Here is a 16,151-nt window from a genome sequence, read left to right as displayed (position 1 = left end):
GATAAATGCAGCTGAAGAAGGTTGCACACACTTTCTAGTTTTGGGAAACAGAAGACTGAGGTTGGGACACACAGGGTTTGAGAAGGGCCAGCACATCGAACCATCACCCTTTTTGCTCCAGGCGAGCGAGCAGAGGGCCACCCTCGCTGGGGTGCAGCTCAGGGGGTGTTTCTGAGCCGCGGACCCAAAGGCTTCCGACCCCACTGGGACCACGACAGGCTGGGAGAGGAGGAGGGGGAGTGGGGCTGCACCGAGGAGGCTTGAGGTACCCCCCCCCACCGCGAGGGGCACCACCGGCACCAGCCAGCCCCTGTGCGGGACCGACACTGGGGGAGCGGGCCGCAGGGGGACAGCATGGGGACCCCAGGGCTGACCGCAGGGGGCTGGCTGGCACCCAGAGCGCTCCCCGCTCCTCTGGAGCTTCCACCAAAGGGATGTGCTTGTCACAGATACATCGGTCCTATGTTCAAGTGTCTGCAGAAAGTGAAACTGTAAACTACTCATTGAAACGCTGCCCTCCAGCCACCCGCTCCATGCCACCGAGATGAACATTTTCTTTAAAAAAAAAAGGTCATTCTATTACCTGTATTGGAAACTTTTTTTTTTTAGAAAAAAAAAAAAAAAACCCAAACCAAAAAAACGAGTCAGCGAGGCATTTAACATCAAGTGTAGCAACCCTCTCTTAAAAAGAGCCTAGCATCCATTTCAAAACAGTGACAAAGTGACATAACCAGTCTCAGAGGAGACAGGAGAAAATAAGCATTGCAAACACAGCTTGCTACATTTACAGTTTTCCTTTTTTTTTTTTGATAAAATAACTGGAAAGGCATTAACAGCTAGAAGGCCCCCTCTGCACTGCCTTGCTGAACGTGTACACACGTGGCAGGATACTGAGGTTAACGCATCGTTTTGTTACAGTACAGTCAACCAGTCCCAAGCAAGATGAGCAGTTGCCAAAAATCGAGGGACCCTAAGGGCTACAGTGATGAGCCACCATCGGGGGTGCGAGGGGGGCAGCAGGAAGAGGGACAGACAGGCGAATGGTGCAGCAGGATTATTACTTTTTTCATTTTTTTTTCCCCCCACAAATAAGCATGGCAAAGCAACAAAGCCTCCTCTGAAACACACCTTCCACCTCCACTCCTGACCTCACGCCAGAGCTCTGCACTCATTGCAACCGCCTGCACCCCAAAGACAGGCTGACCTCAGCAAGGAGCCCCAGCTGTAGCAGCCTGGGACCTCCGGAGAAAAGGGACGAGATGGGGAGCACTCGCCCCGCTGTGCCTGCGGGCCTGACGGCCTCCACCAGCCTTTCCGAAAGCAGCTGGGGCTCCCTCTGGCCGTGCTAGTGGCTGGACACCAGCACCATGCAGCCCTCACGACCTGCAGGACAGATGAGCTTTCGCAGGAGTATGCACGTCCAACCACTCAGACCACTAAAATTAAAAAAGCACAAGACATGATCGTGGTGAAGCATCCAAACTAAAAGCAAGGCCAAGCTCCCTCCTCAGCAGGAGGACAAGAGCTTCCTCAAAAGCAAAACCCCTCTCTGGACAGCCATCCCTTTGTCCAGCGGTGGAGCGAGCCACGTGCGATGCCTTCTGCACACAGCAGGAGGGAAAGTGCCTCTGCAGACCTGTCCCCTGCACTGGCCACACGACAGGGGAAAGCCTTGCTCCGGCCAGCCCTTCCTCGGCCGGGCACTGACCACAGGCTCTGCAGCCCCGGCCTCCGCACAGCACAGGGGGAAGGACACGGCCCTGTAACCAGGGCACCCCCGAGCTCCCTCCCTCTGCCACCACCCACGTGCCATCGCCATCGGCGGGCATCGCGCCCCAGCAAGGAGCAGAAGCGAACAGCCAGCCCTGTGTTCCCTCTGTCTGGAGGAAGCCAGGCAGGAGCAAGCAACAGCTGCCTCAGACTGACACGTCTGTCTTTCCTTCGCTCCCTGGCTATGCTGCCGTCTGTCTGACTGATTAAAACAAGGCACACAGTCTGCAAATCCGGAGGGCGGCAGGATGGATGGGATTGCTCTTCCAACCCAGCTTCCCCTGGGAAACAGGGCGGGGGTTTCACACAGGGCCCTCGGCCACACTGATGTGACAAACCACTGACTCAGCAGAGGGGAGGGGGAAACTTCCATGCCAAGACTAAAGTCTCAGCCTTAGAAACTAAAAAATAATTTTAAATCAATTCAGATTTTGGGAAATTCTCTGGGAAATTTCTAACCTCTTCTACCACCCAAGCAACTCCACAGTCTGCTCCATAGGCAGCAACTCCACAGCAGGAGTTGTTCCACAGAGGAGCTTGTTCCTCATTTCCTATTTAATTCGTTGCAAAACCACAGACGATTGGCTTCAAAAGAGAACACGCACCGACAAGAGCACAGGGACACAGCAGCAAGGACCACCCGCAGCACATCCAGACCTGCTTCCACTTGCAAACAACCAGCAACGCATTTCCCATGTCCTTGATCAACCCCCATCTCCAGCCTCCAGGGCTCCTCCTTCCCAAACCAGGGGCAAACCCGACTGCATCCGTAACCTCAGAGATCTGACTCCAGCTCACGAGAGAGGGGAAATCCAGAGATAACAGTCATGGCCGCAGCACTGTACAAGCATTACTTGCCCGTCTTGCCCAGTTACCGCCCCACAACCCCAGAGCACTGCTGCTGTAACAGAGCAAGCCACAGACTCGGACAGGCTGGTGCACTGAAACCAAACCTGTGAGCGGTACCACGCTGCAGAACAGTGTTGCAGGGGCAGATGGACCAGGACAGGATCACACCACCAGGAAAGGGCAAAGTAGCAGCTACCCAGCCTCACTCAAACCCAGCTGTGCTTTTGATTCTAGCAGCAGTTCACAAAGCTGCTCCATGCGGACCAGCCCACCTCCTCCCCCCCGCCCCACCTAACTAAAGCAGCATCTTCGACGCAGTGTCAGTTCGGGAAGGTGGTAACGTCAGCCAGGGCCCTGCAAGCGTCCACAGCTGCTGCTGATCAACAACTTGCCCAAGCTCGCCCTCTTGAGCTCCACTCTCAGATCCTGGCAGCTCTTACCCACCACCCCTGCAGCCGTACTGGGACGGCCCTGGAGAGATGACTCCTCCTCCCAGCTATGAGACACGGCTCTGGATCAACTGGATACTTTGGGAAAACACTGTGTGCTCCCAACTTGTGATTTTGCAAAGAGGGTAACGCAATTAGCTGCATCTTTGAGTAGCTCATTGCAGTGCCCGCTTCACACCACGCACAGGAGCACATGTTGCGGCTCACAAGGATGGAGTGCCAGAGCCCCAACCAAGCCAGCTGCAAAGCAGGTGTGCCAGCCTGGGAGACCAAGCACAGCAGCAGCAAGTGGCTCTGGCTGAAAAGGAGCTTTTGTACCCTTATAGTGGGAACATGACTCTCCAGCACTGCTACTGGGCCCCAGGAGATCTCACCCCTCTGACACATGCTCCCTGTGAGGGAACGCAGCTTACAAGCCTGGGGAGGGTTTGCCTGCTGAAGCCCACTCAGTGCTGGGTGGAAGAACCAAGTAAATGCCAGCAGCTCTCCAGCCATCCCCTTGCCTCAACCGAGCAAGGAGCAGCATGGTGTTACCTCAGTCCTTGGAGATGCACAGGGACACAACCCTGAGCAGCAGACTCCATGCAGCTGCAGACACAACGCACAAGGAAACCCAGGCAAGAGCCATCCTTTGCTGGGCAGTTCTCGTGCTTGCACCCAGCACAAGTCCCACCAGCAGCCCCAGGCCAGCGATCGCTGTGAGAGATGGGTTCCCCAGGGCTGCGTCACTCCCTTGTCAGGCATCAGGGACAGACCAGCCCTCCCACGCACTCGCAGCATGGACCAGTCCCTCCAGCTGCTGTAACAGATCTCCCTGCTGACCTCCCGACCACGCTGGAGGTGCAGAGTGGAGCAGACTGACCCCCCACCCCAGCCCGCCCAGGGAGGGCACGGGGGTCCGAGCAAGGCCGTAAGCACATAGAGTTGCTGTCACAGGGAGGATGCTACAATGGCATATACACAACGTAGCGGCTTCAACTATTTTGCGAGCACAAGTCTTGGATTTGACTGCCCTCGGCACCTTCCCCCGGGAGAATCAGGGCTGGCAGGGGGTCTCTGCAACAGGGGGAGGCATCCGAGCGAGCTGCAGGGTCAGAGGAAAGGCCATGGGGAAGATCGGCTCGGCAGCAACGCTGTGAGGAGTCTCTGGGCTTGGGGGGCCAAGAGCCCAGCGCGCCCCTGGGTGCAGGCTGCCAGCGAGCCACCCCAGTCCAGCTCCACCATAAGGCAACTTTTTTTTTTGTTTTGTTTTGTTTTTTGTTGGGGTTTTTTTTGATTTTTTTTTCTTCAGTAACATTTCCAAGGAAGAAAAGCAAAGGGAGATGTGTCTTTAGGGTTTTTTTGTTGTAGTTTTAGAGGGATTTGTATTTTTTTTTGTTGTTTGCTTCATTTTTCCAAGGGAAAAGGAAGAGAAAAACTCCTTCAGCAAAGTCCTGTCTTTGCATACGATGGGCATTCCTGGGGCAGCGGGTGCACCGTCCACGCAGGCTCAAGTCCAGGTGCCTGCCAACCTCCCACCGACCGTCCTCACAGGAAGGAGTCAGAACAAGCCTATCCTTGGCAAAGGTCCTTTGGTTGACTTCCAAATTGTCCGTGATGGAAGGGAGAGGCGAGCAGAGGGAGAGCCAGACCCTCGGGAAGGTTGGAGGTGAAGACGCTTGGGAGGAGGGACCAGGAAGAACAGGGTGATGCTCCTGTCACGGCGGTCGGCGTCGGAGAGGCACCGCCGTATGTGGAATGGGAGACGTCAGCCAGGTCATGGAGATCAGAGGCTCCACAGCATCGTGACACGCTGCGGCTTCGGTCCCCCATCGGGGAACCTCGCTCCTCCGAGCTTCCTGAGCAGGCTGCCCTGCGATCCGAGGGGGGACACAGAGGGGAGTCATTGGGGCTGCACAGAGCAGACTTGTTTTGGTAAATCCAGACAAACTTCTAGCAATAATTTAAAACTTGATATATATATATAATAATAAAAAAAATCTCCCCTTTCCAACCCAGCCAGAACATTTTTTTTTGAAGAGACACTAAGACATGAGTGTGTGCACAGGAGGGGAGGGAAGGGAAAGCAAAGGGTGGGTCTGGCTCTGGTCAGAGTTGTAATAGCAAAATGGCATTTTAGATGCAGATCGTCTTTGCTTTCCAGCCACAAGAGAAAAAATCATGTGCGTTGAAGTTTCTCCCAAGCAGCCTATTCCTGGGCACCCACCTTCCAGCTCCCTTCCTGTCCCACCCCCTCACGTCTCCCCTTCTCCAAGCCAGTCCCCCACCAACCCACCCCATCCCCCAGCAGGAAGCAGATGCTGCAGCCTCTCTACTTCCCCACTGTCTGCGATTCTGCAGCTGATGGAGCAGGGGATTGCTGGCTCAGGTTTTTGGCATCCTCTTGTGCAGGCTGGCTGGGCGAGGTGTGGGCTTGGCTGGATGGGCACTGGCTGACCGTTTTGCTGGAAGACTGGGATGGGTAGCGCTTCCTGCCATCTCCCCCTGACGTCGTAGGGTATCTTTTATGTCCACCTTCCTCCCCCATGGGTGGCTGGAAGAGAAGCACCCCAGTATCAGCAGTCCCCTCCAAATGCAGATGCCCTCCCCCAGATCAGAGAACAGCCTTCCTGCAAACCTCCAGTTGCAGCCTCTCTCCCTGACTCACAAGGGACGCATGTACCCGTCCCGAGCACACAGCTGCCCTCCTCTCCAAATCTACTGCTGCCAAATTTGCTGACAGAAAGACAGACCGACTTCCAATCAAGCACAAGGGTGACAAACTTTCTCTCAGGCACCTCCTTCCCACACAAGGGCACAGTCCAGAAGCTGACGCTCCATACAACGCTGGCTCTACTCAAACCATCAAGGCTCACTTTCCTCCTCCCTCCCCTGCTCATTAGGGAAGATGGTCTTGTCCAGTTGCCCAGAGAGCTGCTCTGGAGGGGACTTGAAATATCCAAACCCTGCAGCTTGTTCCTGGCCCAGCTGCAATGATTGGGCATGACACTAGGTGTCACTGACTTGTCCTACCTGGCACCAGCCACCAAGCCCCTCTGTCCTTGGAGAGGGCTCAGGGGCATTTGCAGGGGCCAGTGTGGTGCAGGCACCAGTGTGGTGCAGGCACTGTGTCTACTCACATCCACTCGGAAGTCCTCGAGGCGCTTGAACTTGCTGAGGTATTCTTGCAGTTTGCTGTTAATGTCCAGATTTTTGGCTTTGGAATATTTTAAGAAGGCCCAGAACTTTTCCAGCCCATAGAGCTGTCCTGGAGGGGGGGAAAACCAAACCAGATGTCAGCAGGACAAAAATCAAACCCAATGTCAGAACCCGTTCCTCCAAGCTTCCCCACTGCTCGCCCCATGAACCCTCCTGTCCTGCTGGTGGGCACAACCGAGGCAAGATAGAGAACCTGGGGGGAAGCAACCTACATCAGTACTGGGCAGCCCTCTTGACAGGGGATGTCCCCAGGCTCAGCTGACCTGGTGGTGAGAAGGCTCAGCCACTGCAGGGCCTTGAGAAATCCTAGAGGAACTGGTGCCTCTAGAGAAATGTTTTGGGAGTGCTCCATCCTCCCCCAGGCCAGGGAGCATCCACTCAACCCTCTCCTGTGAAGCGCGCAACAGGATGTCCAGCCGGTCCCCGTCACACACAGCACTACATGGCTTCCCTGAAGTCATGAGAAAAGATCCAGGGGAGACCAAAATAGACACCTACCAGCTTCGTAATCCTTGATGGTCTCTTCTTGAAAGTCCTTAAATATGTCTGGCCGGAACTTCTTCTCCAGCCCGTAGCTGTAGTATCTGAAAAGGCACTCCAGACCGTACCTGGGAACAGAGCAGCACGTGGTGCTCAGGCACCGGTGCACGCAGCACTCGGGCACAGCAGCTCCTGAGGCAGAGCCCTGCTGCGTAACAACAGCAGGTGACTGAGGGTGGCTGCAGTTCTGCCTTCAAGCAAGGCAGAGATGCTGCCTTTGTTTGGCTGTGAGCAAAAAGGCCAATCCCTCACTCCACTCCCAGGAAAGGCCACTCTGCCCCTCCTCTCCTACCTGTATCCCTCCTTCCCGTCCTCCACAGCCAGTTGCTTGAACTCCTCGTACATCTTCTTGTTGAAGTGATCTCGGAGGAAGAAGGACCAGAACCGGAAGAGCGTGTTCATCTCCTGGGACTGACCAATGCCCAGTCGCTTCCGCTCTGTTTCAGGAAGAAAGAGTGATTACAAGGCAAATCCTCTCCCAGGGAGCCAGCTCTGCACTGGGGTTCACATACGGGAGGGCCCTGTGACTACACCCATCTCCAGTGTAGCCGCAGCTCAGGCTCACCACAGACTGCGGGGAAACATCAGCTACCAGCAAGGTTGTCCTGTAGGACCCTGCTTATGTCCGTGTGCGTGCTCTGCCGCTGTACCTTGCCCCCCGACACAGCGGAGCACAAACACCCTGCCCCACACCTCGCCATGCAGGCATCCCTACCGTTAAGGCAGCGCCGACGGTATTTGTGGTAGACATGTTGCGTGAAGCCGTTCTCCTTGAGCAGCTCGTGCGAAGGATGCTGAAACTTGGGCAGGGACTGCGGGGTGCAGCCGTAGCTTCCGACAGCTGGAGTCCCCTCCGAGGGGCTTGAGCTGAGCACAAGAGACTCCTGTCAACCCCCTTTCCTTGGCATCACCCAGGTGACAGTGGAGTGGTGTCACGCTCCACCCTGCAGCTCTTGTCTGTCGGTCCCACTGGCTCCCTGTGACTGTCTGCTCTGGGTTTGGGACCTGACCCTTGGGGTGTCCTACTAGGAAGGGAACCAATGTTCCCAACCAAGTCACGTCTTGTTATTCCAAGACTTCAGAATTTCCTCGGCTCCTTCCGGGGGAAACAAGTTGGGTCCCAGCCCTTTCTGCAGCCATCTAGCAGGAGACTTTGCCTGCAAGACCAGACATCGCCTTTCCCCTTCCTTCCCACTCACTCCCCTTCCCATGTCTGGCTCCTCTGTGATCATGCACGCCCATCTCCAGTACCTGATGGAGGCAGTTCGGGGCCTGTGCTCCCGAGAGTCCATCACCCAGCCCACGTGGCACTCCATCGGGGGGTTCGAACTGTGCCTCGTCTTCCTCTTCCGCGGAGTCTGCAAGACATGGTGCATCAGGGACGTGTCCTGTTCCTCCCCAGGCCCCAGCTGGGAAACCCCAGCTCCTGTTCCGCACCCCAGCCCTGGTCCCACCTTGGCATCTATCGTCCTGCCCTCTTTCACCACCGGGTAGAACCGGGGCGTCTGCGTTGGGTCCTTCAGCTGAGGCGTGCGAGGGGTCCGGGGGGTCCTGGCGTTGCGGTAGTTGGGCGATTCTGGTACAGTTGTAGGCAAAGACCGGGCGATGGTTGAAGGCTCAGGGACTCCAAACAATTTGTTAGCCAAAGCGTCTGTAGGTACTGCAGAGAGAAAGCCCCCCACGCTGAGTCAAGCTGAGCTCTGAGCATGAGAGCATCACTACAGCTGAGGGCACCCATCTGGCCCCTGCTGCCTTCCATCTGCAGGAACACAGGGACACGTTCCAGCTCTCTGAGGCAAGAAGCTTCAAATCCAGCCTGCCCAGTCAGTCCAAAACCTAGCAGCAGATCCAAGGACTGAGCTTCCAGGGTTTCCACAAGGTATCTGCTTCCCAGCGGCTATGACAAATCTCCCATCCCCAGGGGAAGGACGGGGCACCAGGCCCTGCACACAGGCAAGCGAGGCTCAGGGGGCAGCTGCCTTCCAGGTGCGAAAGAAAAGTCACATTCGGGGAGCTACATCAAAGTCTGCCGAAGTTCCCTCACTCTGCTGGGATAGCCCTGCTTATGGGCCTCCTCTTCTGGACCCCAAAATGTTCAGCTGGGAGAAAAGCATTGCTCTGGGAAAGGTAATCTCACACACCAGGGGTCCCAATTCCTTCTCCAAAGCTGCCACCCAACCTCTGAGGACCTCTCACTTGGAGGAATAGGGACAAATTCAGTCCCACCCGCTCATGCCTCCTGTCTCTTACCTTGCTGGAACCTGGGGGGACCAGGAGGGACTTCCTGGTTTGGATCCACAGGGGGCTCTGGCGTCAGGGTGTCAAACTGCTCCCTGCTGATCATATTCACCTTCTTGAAGTTCTCCACTTCTTGCTGCATTGGAAGAGGAAGATGATGAAGTAACCAATTGCCCTCTTCTGCCCTCATCCCATCAACTCATCATGACCATTGCTCTGCTTGTGCAACAGCCACAATGCTGGGCACCAAGTGCAGCCATGAGGCGTTGGTGCTCAGAAGGACAACGTGCTGCACAGAGATAGGAGGGGGAGATGCAGCAGATGGAAAACAGAGCCCCGGCACAGGCCAGATCTGAGCCACTTGCTGCTCCCAAGCTTTCAGGGACCTTACAAGGCAGCTCCACTAACTGTTGCTTGCTTCTTTCAGGCTTTTACCCGCCTGTGTCAGTGCTAGTGCAGCAAGGTTCGAGGCAAGCTTGGCCAAGACCCCATTGCCCCCGCCATGTTCTTGCATCCCAAGACCCTCCTCCCTGCATCTTCACCACTACACTGCCATTAGGGCACAATGCTCCCACGTATTTGAAGGGCCCATACCCCCAGCACGCAGTGTCCTTCTGTCACCTGCTCTCCCCACACCCTCAGCTTCTGCCACCTCAAAGAGCAGCACTGCTTCAGCAACGTGCCAGGTTTCAGACGTGAGAACACTGAGCCCAGCTGGTAGCTCCAATGGGCCATCCCACCTTGCAGCCAAAACAACTTCAGTTGCTGAACGAGCATAGGCAAGTGCCTGACCATGAGAGTCACCAAGTCAGGACTCAAATGTTTCAAAGCAGCAGATGGGCTTTCTATAAAAAGCCCAAGTCTGTGCAAACTGGCAGCAAAACGGAGAACAGCACAGGCCAAGTGCAGCCCAGCCATCAATGAACCAGTCCCCAATAAGCGTGGTCTCCAAGGGACTGTGCCATGGAGCCCTGGGCACTACAAACAGTGCAAAGACACCCAGTTCCCTTTGCAGATGTGGCACTGCCTGCCAAGACCGTGGCAGACAGCAGAGCAATGGACTCCTCGTTCCAGGTCACCTCATTACTGGCATTTTGTTTACCTGGCTGCGGCCTTACACCACATTACAGACCTGTGTTTATCCTTGACACAGCAGAGCATGACACTGGGAGCCAGAAATCCTGAGCTCTACAAGAGGACTAATCTGGGCTTAGCTTTACTCCATGAGTGGGCTGTAACCCGCTGTACCGTCCTCTTCAACCCACATCACCAAGGTGGCCAGTCTGCTGCACACCCGTGAAGAGCCCTGCACCCACATGCATTCCCTTCCTTGGATCAGCTGCTCTCACCTTGATCTGTGAATACTCTGGCTCAAACTGCTCTGTCCATAGGTCCTGCTCGTAGTAGTACAGCCCATCGTTGATCACCTTGGCAAGCTCTGAGCTCATTTTAGCCCTGGATGTGTGGTTACCAGTCCGGTCCCCGCCAGGATGCCGGCGCAGGTAAGGAGGCGTCTGCGTTACGATGAGGATCTTGTTCACGTCCCGATCGTCAATCTCATAATCCGAATCTTCATCTGACCAGTCTGTGAAGGTGTTCTTGCGGCCGTCCATCTGCTCCATCTCCTCATCAAAGAGGAAGTCTAACTCCTCAGGTTCATCTTGGTCCTTCTGCTTCTGCTGCTGCAGTGTCTTTGACTCCTCTGGTTTCTACAAGTAGGGAGGCAAGGGTGACACAGGGTAAAGACTGCATAGCAGCACAAGCCTACTGCCTGGAGACCCAACTATTGCCCCGTGTTTCCTTAACACGGTCAGAAGTTGCCCATCTGGGGAGAATACCTTATTTATACCACAGAGGAGCAGCTCCAAAGTGGGTCAGGATGGGGCCAGGAGACTAGAACATCACTGCCATGACCACCAGACCCTATTTGATCTGAAACCTGCCTACTTATGATTCAAGTCACCCAGACAACTGGGAAACGCCCACCCCAAGAGCTCCACATCACCACCTACCTTGGGCTTGGCTGGGGAGGGACGAGGTCTCTTCTTCACTTCAATCCATGTCTCTGAATCCAGGTCTGGAAGACTTGCGGACAGGCCCTTCGGCATCGTCTTCAGGTTACTGACCTCCTCCGTTTTGGTGGGGACCGGGCTGGCGGGACGTGGGGAGCCAGGAGCAGACTCTAGAGCAACAAGAGCCACGAGGTGCTTTAGAGGGAGAGAAGGAACCTGGGGTTTTGTGTACCTAAAGCACCTGACTAAAGAGGGAGTTATTTTGGCAGCATGGCACAGCTTGCAGGACTAGCTAGCATCCAGTGGCCAAGGCTTACCAGAACATTGCCCACAAATGCTGAACAGAAGAAAAAAAGAGTGTCCAGTAAAGGCTGCAATACCGGTAATGGCCACAGTGCTCTGCAGGTGACAGCATCCCAGACACTCAGAGCTCTAAAGCAAGATCTTCTGCCAAAACTAACTCTTATGACACCAAGAAGATCCTCTGCTTGGCCTCTCAGGCCCAGCCCGGGGCTCCTGCCAGCCCCCACGGGATGGGGTAAAAAGAGCAGGGGGTAGCCTCATGAAGGACAGCAGACCCTTCCCCAGCGCTCGGTTGACAGCTCCATACCTGCTGCCCCATTTGTGCCCAGTATCTCCTCACCCATTAAGGTAAGGATGGGTTCACAAGTGTCCTCTGCTCTGCCCAGCAGCAGTAGAGTATTTCCAGGCACAGCCAACACACCTCCAGCAGGACTGACCCTCCCTGAATCCCTTCAGCCCCTGCAGAGGACAAGCCACAGACTCAGTCTCTTTCTATTTCCCCATGTACAGAGGCAGTAGCACTCTGGGGCGTCCGAGGACAGAGCCCATACCAGCTCCCAGCACCAAGCAGAAAGCAAACGGCAGAGCCTTGCCCTAGCGAACACTCCTGACTCTCAGGGCGTCAGTCCTGCTGCAGTACCAAACTGCAGCCCGCGCCTCCCTCCGCATTCCCCCAGAGCTCACCCGTCTCCTTCTGGAAGCTTTGCCGGGGCACAAACTCAGGGCAGTTGATGAACTGTGAGAAGTCTGTCTGTGTGTAGTCTGCCATAGGAGGGCCAGGAAGAGCCCATTTTTCTGGCTGCTCTTTTCTCCTGATCTTCTCATCCACAATTTCCACCACCTTGCTGTCCTTCAGAGCCTGGAACCAAGTGATACCCAGTTAACTTAAGGCCCTGCCTTGGCATGTTGAGTGGTTCAGCCCCAGCCCTTCCTCCCTAGGAGGACCAAGAGGAGGAGAGAGCAAGTCGAGGACAACGGAAAGCTTCACTTGCATCTCACCCATAGCCCATCTAGAAACAAGGCTCAGACAGGGGTGGTGGTAAGCAGAACAAGAAGGAAAGTTCATCTTTCCTTGCCCTCACCTTGATGATGAGGCTGATGTCAGTGGTCAGCGCCTGCACTCGGTGGAAGCTAGCGATCAGGGTGATGGGAAGGAAGCCATCTGAGTCCATCTTGCGACGCAGGAAGAAGTCTCGCTCCAGGTTGTCCACGCTGAAGTAATATTCTCTGTATGGACAGCACATCAGTGAGAGGCAGCTCCAAGCCACCTTCCTCTGGGTAACCCTCCGAGGAAACAATCACACGCACATTCTGCTACTGCGAGGCTGAAGACAGACAGCCTGCAGAGCCCAGACTTGGGGCAAACTAGTTCTGTAAGCTGCATGGCACAGCCAACACACCTAACCTCACCCACAGAATGAGCAGCAGAGTCTCTACGGAGGGCATCTGTGAACATCCCACCAACAACCAACACTCAGACAAGAAGAGGTGGTACTTACATCTGCCGCTTGATATAGTCCTTGAGCAGTTCCTGGTCCACGCTGTAGAGCTCAGCGCTGCTGATGTTGTCAAAGTAGTAAGTGATGTTGCTAGCGTACTTCTGGGTGCGGGACCCATCTGAGCCCTCGAATTTCCGGTACCCATACTGGTAGTCAAAGTGCCCTGTGGGACACAGGTAAGGGTCAGCACAGAGCCCCTGGGAACTGCTAGACAGGCTGTGCTGCCAGATGGGGCCGGACTCCTGCACAAATAGCTCCCTCTGCGCTGTTCCTGAGGCCCCCATGGCAGCCCACAACGAGGCATCACTGATCCACATCCCTCACCTCAGCCTTTGCTGCAGAAGGGATCCCAGTGAAGCCTCAACACATGAGGCCAAAGAGAGGCCAGGAGCCCTCTTTACCCAGAAGCAACTGAGCAGCCCAGGCGGCACACGAAGGCCCTACACTGAAGCTATGTCAGGGTTAGCACAGACCCTGCCCTGCCAAATGCCAGTGCAGATGCTCTTCCCCATCCAAGGCAAGACTCCTGCTTGGCTCTCAACGTGACATAAAGCCTACGCAGAGTATCAGAATGCTTCAACTCCTGCACACAGAGGTACTGCAAGGGGCAGAAAACAGGTGGAAGAGCTTGGCCTGAGTAGTGGAAAGACATTTGCCTTTATTAAAATACTAAGAATAATTTCCTTTTAATAAAAGCAGCTCAATTTATCAGCTGGGATTACCTGCCACAATATTTCCCTGTATCCCTACAGCACTCTGCCCTCCCCAGCCCACTTTGAGCCCCAGGTCTTACACATACACACAGCCCTGCGCACTTTGGCACACGCCTTGTTCTCTCCCTACTGTCACAAGACCACGCATGCAGTCCTCACCTCCTCTGCCACGGCCCCGGCCTCTGCCACGGCCCCGGCCTCGGCCCCGGAAGGTCCCTCGCACGGCTCCTCCCTCACTCTTCACGCTGGAGGTTTCGTCGTGGTCCTGCCAGCTGCGCTCGTGCTTGTTGTCCGGGTGCCAGCCTGCAGCAGACGGGGAAGCAGGAAGAGGAATGTTATGGGATGAAGGCACCTCGCTGGAGCAAGCCCGCTTCCCCCAGAGCCCTCTGAACACAGGAAGCATCCCCACCGCTCCATGCCATATGTGGGCAACGGGGCTCACTCTGCCCCATGGCCGGGGGGCAGGGAGAGCGGGTCCCCAGCCCGAGCCCCCACCTTTCAGCTCGCTGCGGTTGTTGGAGGGGTGCCTGTGCTGCTCGTTTTGCCGGTTGTTCCGAGAGGCCGTTTTGTCCCTAGGCACCTCTGACTTCATGTCTATCTGCAAAGGGACCCACTTGTGTTTGTTGCCTGCAAAAGGACAGGGTTTGGGTGTGACACAGGTTCAGAGAGCATCTGCTTCCTCCTCCGCAGCCCCCTGTTGCCACACAGCCCCCATACATGAAGGGGAGAAAGCAGGGGGCCTTTTGGACCGACCCTGTCCTCAGGCATCCCTCCAGGCCTCACTGGATGCAGAAAGGCTCCAACAGGGACTCTCAGGCATGAGGGGACATGATGTAACACTCCCCTTGCTTCATGGCACTTGTCCTTCCTCTGCCCCTTTCTGCCCACCGAGGCTCAGGCCTGAGTGTCCACCACAGTCAGGGGCTTTTCCATGCTACCACAGAGCACACGTGAGAGGGCAGACTACTGCTATGCTCCCCAGACAGACACATGGATGCCCCTACTTGGGCCCTGCTCCACCTGCTCCCCACCAAAATGACCCTTTGTCCCACAGAAGCCTACAAACACCTTTTCACCGCAGCTGTCCCTGCGCTGGGACCATGTCCCACAGCAAGGCCCCGAGGGAAAGTGGAGGATGCTACCACCTGGCTGTGGGTCACAGAAAGGGAGACAGGCTGAGCCCAGGGTACTGGTCCCTTCCAGGTCCTGCCTTACCTTTCTTCTTCTGAGCTGACTTCTGGTTGTCATCGTCACCATTCTTCTCCTCCCCGGACTCATCCGATTTGGTTTTCAGGCTCTCTTTGCCATCACTCCCATCCCCTTTCTCCTGCTCTTTCATGTCTTTCTTGACAGGCAGTTTCCGGAGCGACGGTGCTTTGTGTGGCTGCTGGAGACACACCAGTGCAGGAAAGATGTGAGACGTGGGAGAAATAAAGAGCTGGAGGCAGACCCCAACTGACCTGGCAGGAACAGGAGGTCCTTGCCCTACGCTGGGTGCATCCCTGCTCCATGCCTCCCAGAGCTGTCCTGTTCCTGGGGAAGGGCTTATGTCCGAGCAGGGCAAGGGGCACTACAGATGCTGGGAAGTGCTCGAGCTGAGACACAAACCCCAGGCACAGAAGTTACTGAGATGGACTGTCAGGGAGGCCTGGTCCTCCTGGATGGGGGCATCCTACAAGGGACCTACAATGGCAAAAGGGTGAGTGACCCTCGTGCCCTGACAGCCAGCCAAGAGTTGGCAAAGCGGTATCCAAAAATAGAAAGGCTTCAACAACGCCCACGTCTGTAGCAGGGAAGGAAGGCCATGCCCCTCGGGCACACTAGCCCATTCTCGTGCATACTTTCAGTTTCTCCTGTGGAAGTCTTGGCTTTTGCCCAGGCCCCTTCTTGCACTGAGCAGCCCTGAGGACAGCAGATCTGGGAGCTGCTCTACCTGCTTCACCCAGGCCAGGGGTTTAGACTGGACTCCAGGCTCCCAGAATAGCACCGAGGGAAGGAGCCCGATGTGCGGGGCAGCCCTAAAAGGAAATCCCCTGCACGCTATTCCTGGCTGCCTCTGTGCTGACACTCGGGACCCCAAATGGCCTGGCTCAGCCAGCGCTCCCAGCACCGCAGAGGGACAGGAAGGTCTGCAAGGGCCTTATCCTGCTCACCGGAGCGATTTTGTGTTCTCACCTGGACGCTCTTGTGGGCTATTTCTCCAGGTGTTGGCCAATTTGTGGCATCACCGAAGTCACCAACCTTGTATCCAAAGAGAAAGGTCTCATTAGCGCACAAGCTGCGGGTGCCGTTCCTTGCAGCCAGAAGTCACAGCCACCACCCACCACTGTCCTGCAGACAGCTGTCCCTGGGAGGTTTGGGGGTAACACTCAAGCTGCATACACGCAGCCCCTCTCCCCACCCAAGCAGGGCTCCCAAATTAATCCCAAATAACCGCAGACAAGTTTATATCTATCAGGGATTGTAACGAGGCTGCCACCAGACCCATAAGCCACCAGCCTCCCAGCTCCCACCAAACTTTTTGCCCCAGGAGCAGCATTTGGCACCAAGCCACCCAAGGTGGCTCACTCCTCAGAGGGA

At 55.8% G+C, this 16,151-nt stretch overlaps 1 protein-coding gene across 2 annotated transcripts in view; it reads right to left on the bottom strand.

Moving 5' to 3' along the window:
- Positions 1-614: 614 nt before the first annotated feature.
- Positions 615-16,151, bottom strand: part of LARP1 (La ribonucleoprotein 1, translational regulator) — a 46,219-nt gene continuing 30,682 nt past the window's right edge. The window contains exons 4-20 of one of the 2 annotated variants that reach the window (XM_054841443.1): positions 15,747-15,812; positions 14,787-14,958; positions 14,067-14,198; positions 13,731-13,874; positions 12,859-13,021; positions 12,442-12,586; positions 12,044-12,218; positions 11,057-11,226; positions 10,394-10,753; positions 9,057-9,180; positions 8,261-8,466; positions 8,058-8,164; positions 7,522-7,673; positions 7,099-7,243; positions 6,765-6,874; positions 6,188-6,315; positions 615-5,601 (exon numbers count right to left, since the gene is read on the bottom strand). In XM_054841443.1, the coding sequence (XP_054697418.1) occupies positions 5,380-5,601; positions 6,188-6,315; positions 6,765-6,874; positions 7,099-7,243; positions 7,522-7,673; positions 8,058-8,164; positions 8,261-8,466; positions 9,057-9,180; positions 10,394-10,753; positions 11,057-11,226; positions 12,044-12,218; positions 12,442-12,586; positions 12,859-13,021; positions 13,731-13,874; positions 14,067-14,198; positions 14,787-14,958; positions 15,747-15,812 (2,721 nt within the window). In that variant the 3' untranslated portion in view covers positions 615-5,379. The remainder of the gene's footprint in view (positions 5,602-6,187; positions 6,316-6,764; positions 6,875-7,098; positions 7,244-7,521; positions 7,674-8,057; positions 8,165-8,260; positions 8,467-9,056; positions 9,181-10,393; positions 10,754-11,056; positions 11,227-12,043; positions 12,219-12,441; positions 12,587-12,858; positions 13,022-13,730; positions 13,875-14,066; positions 14,199-14,786; positions 14,959-15,746; positions 15,813-16,151) is intronic. The other variant, XM_054841444.1, reaches the window with a different exon arrangement.

This window comes from Grus americana, chromosome 14 (genome assembly GCF_028858705.1).
Source record: "Grus americana isolate bGruAme1 chromosome 14, bGruAme1.mat, whole genome shotgun sequence".
Taxonomy (NCBI): Eukaryota; Metazoa; Chordata; class Aves; order Gruiformes; family Gruidae; genus Grus; species Grus americana.
This window is presented reverse-complemented; position numbering and strand designations above follow the sequence as displayed.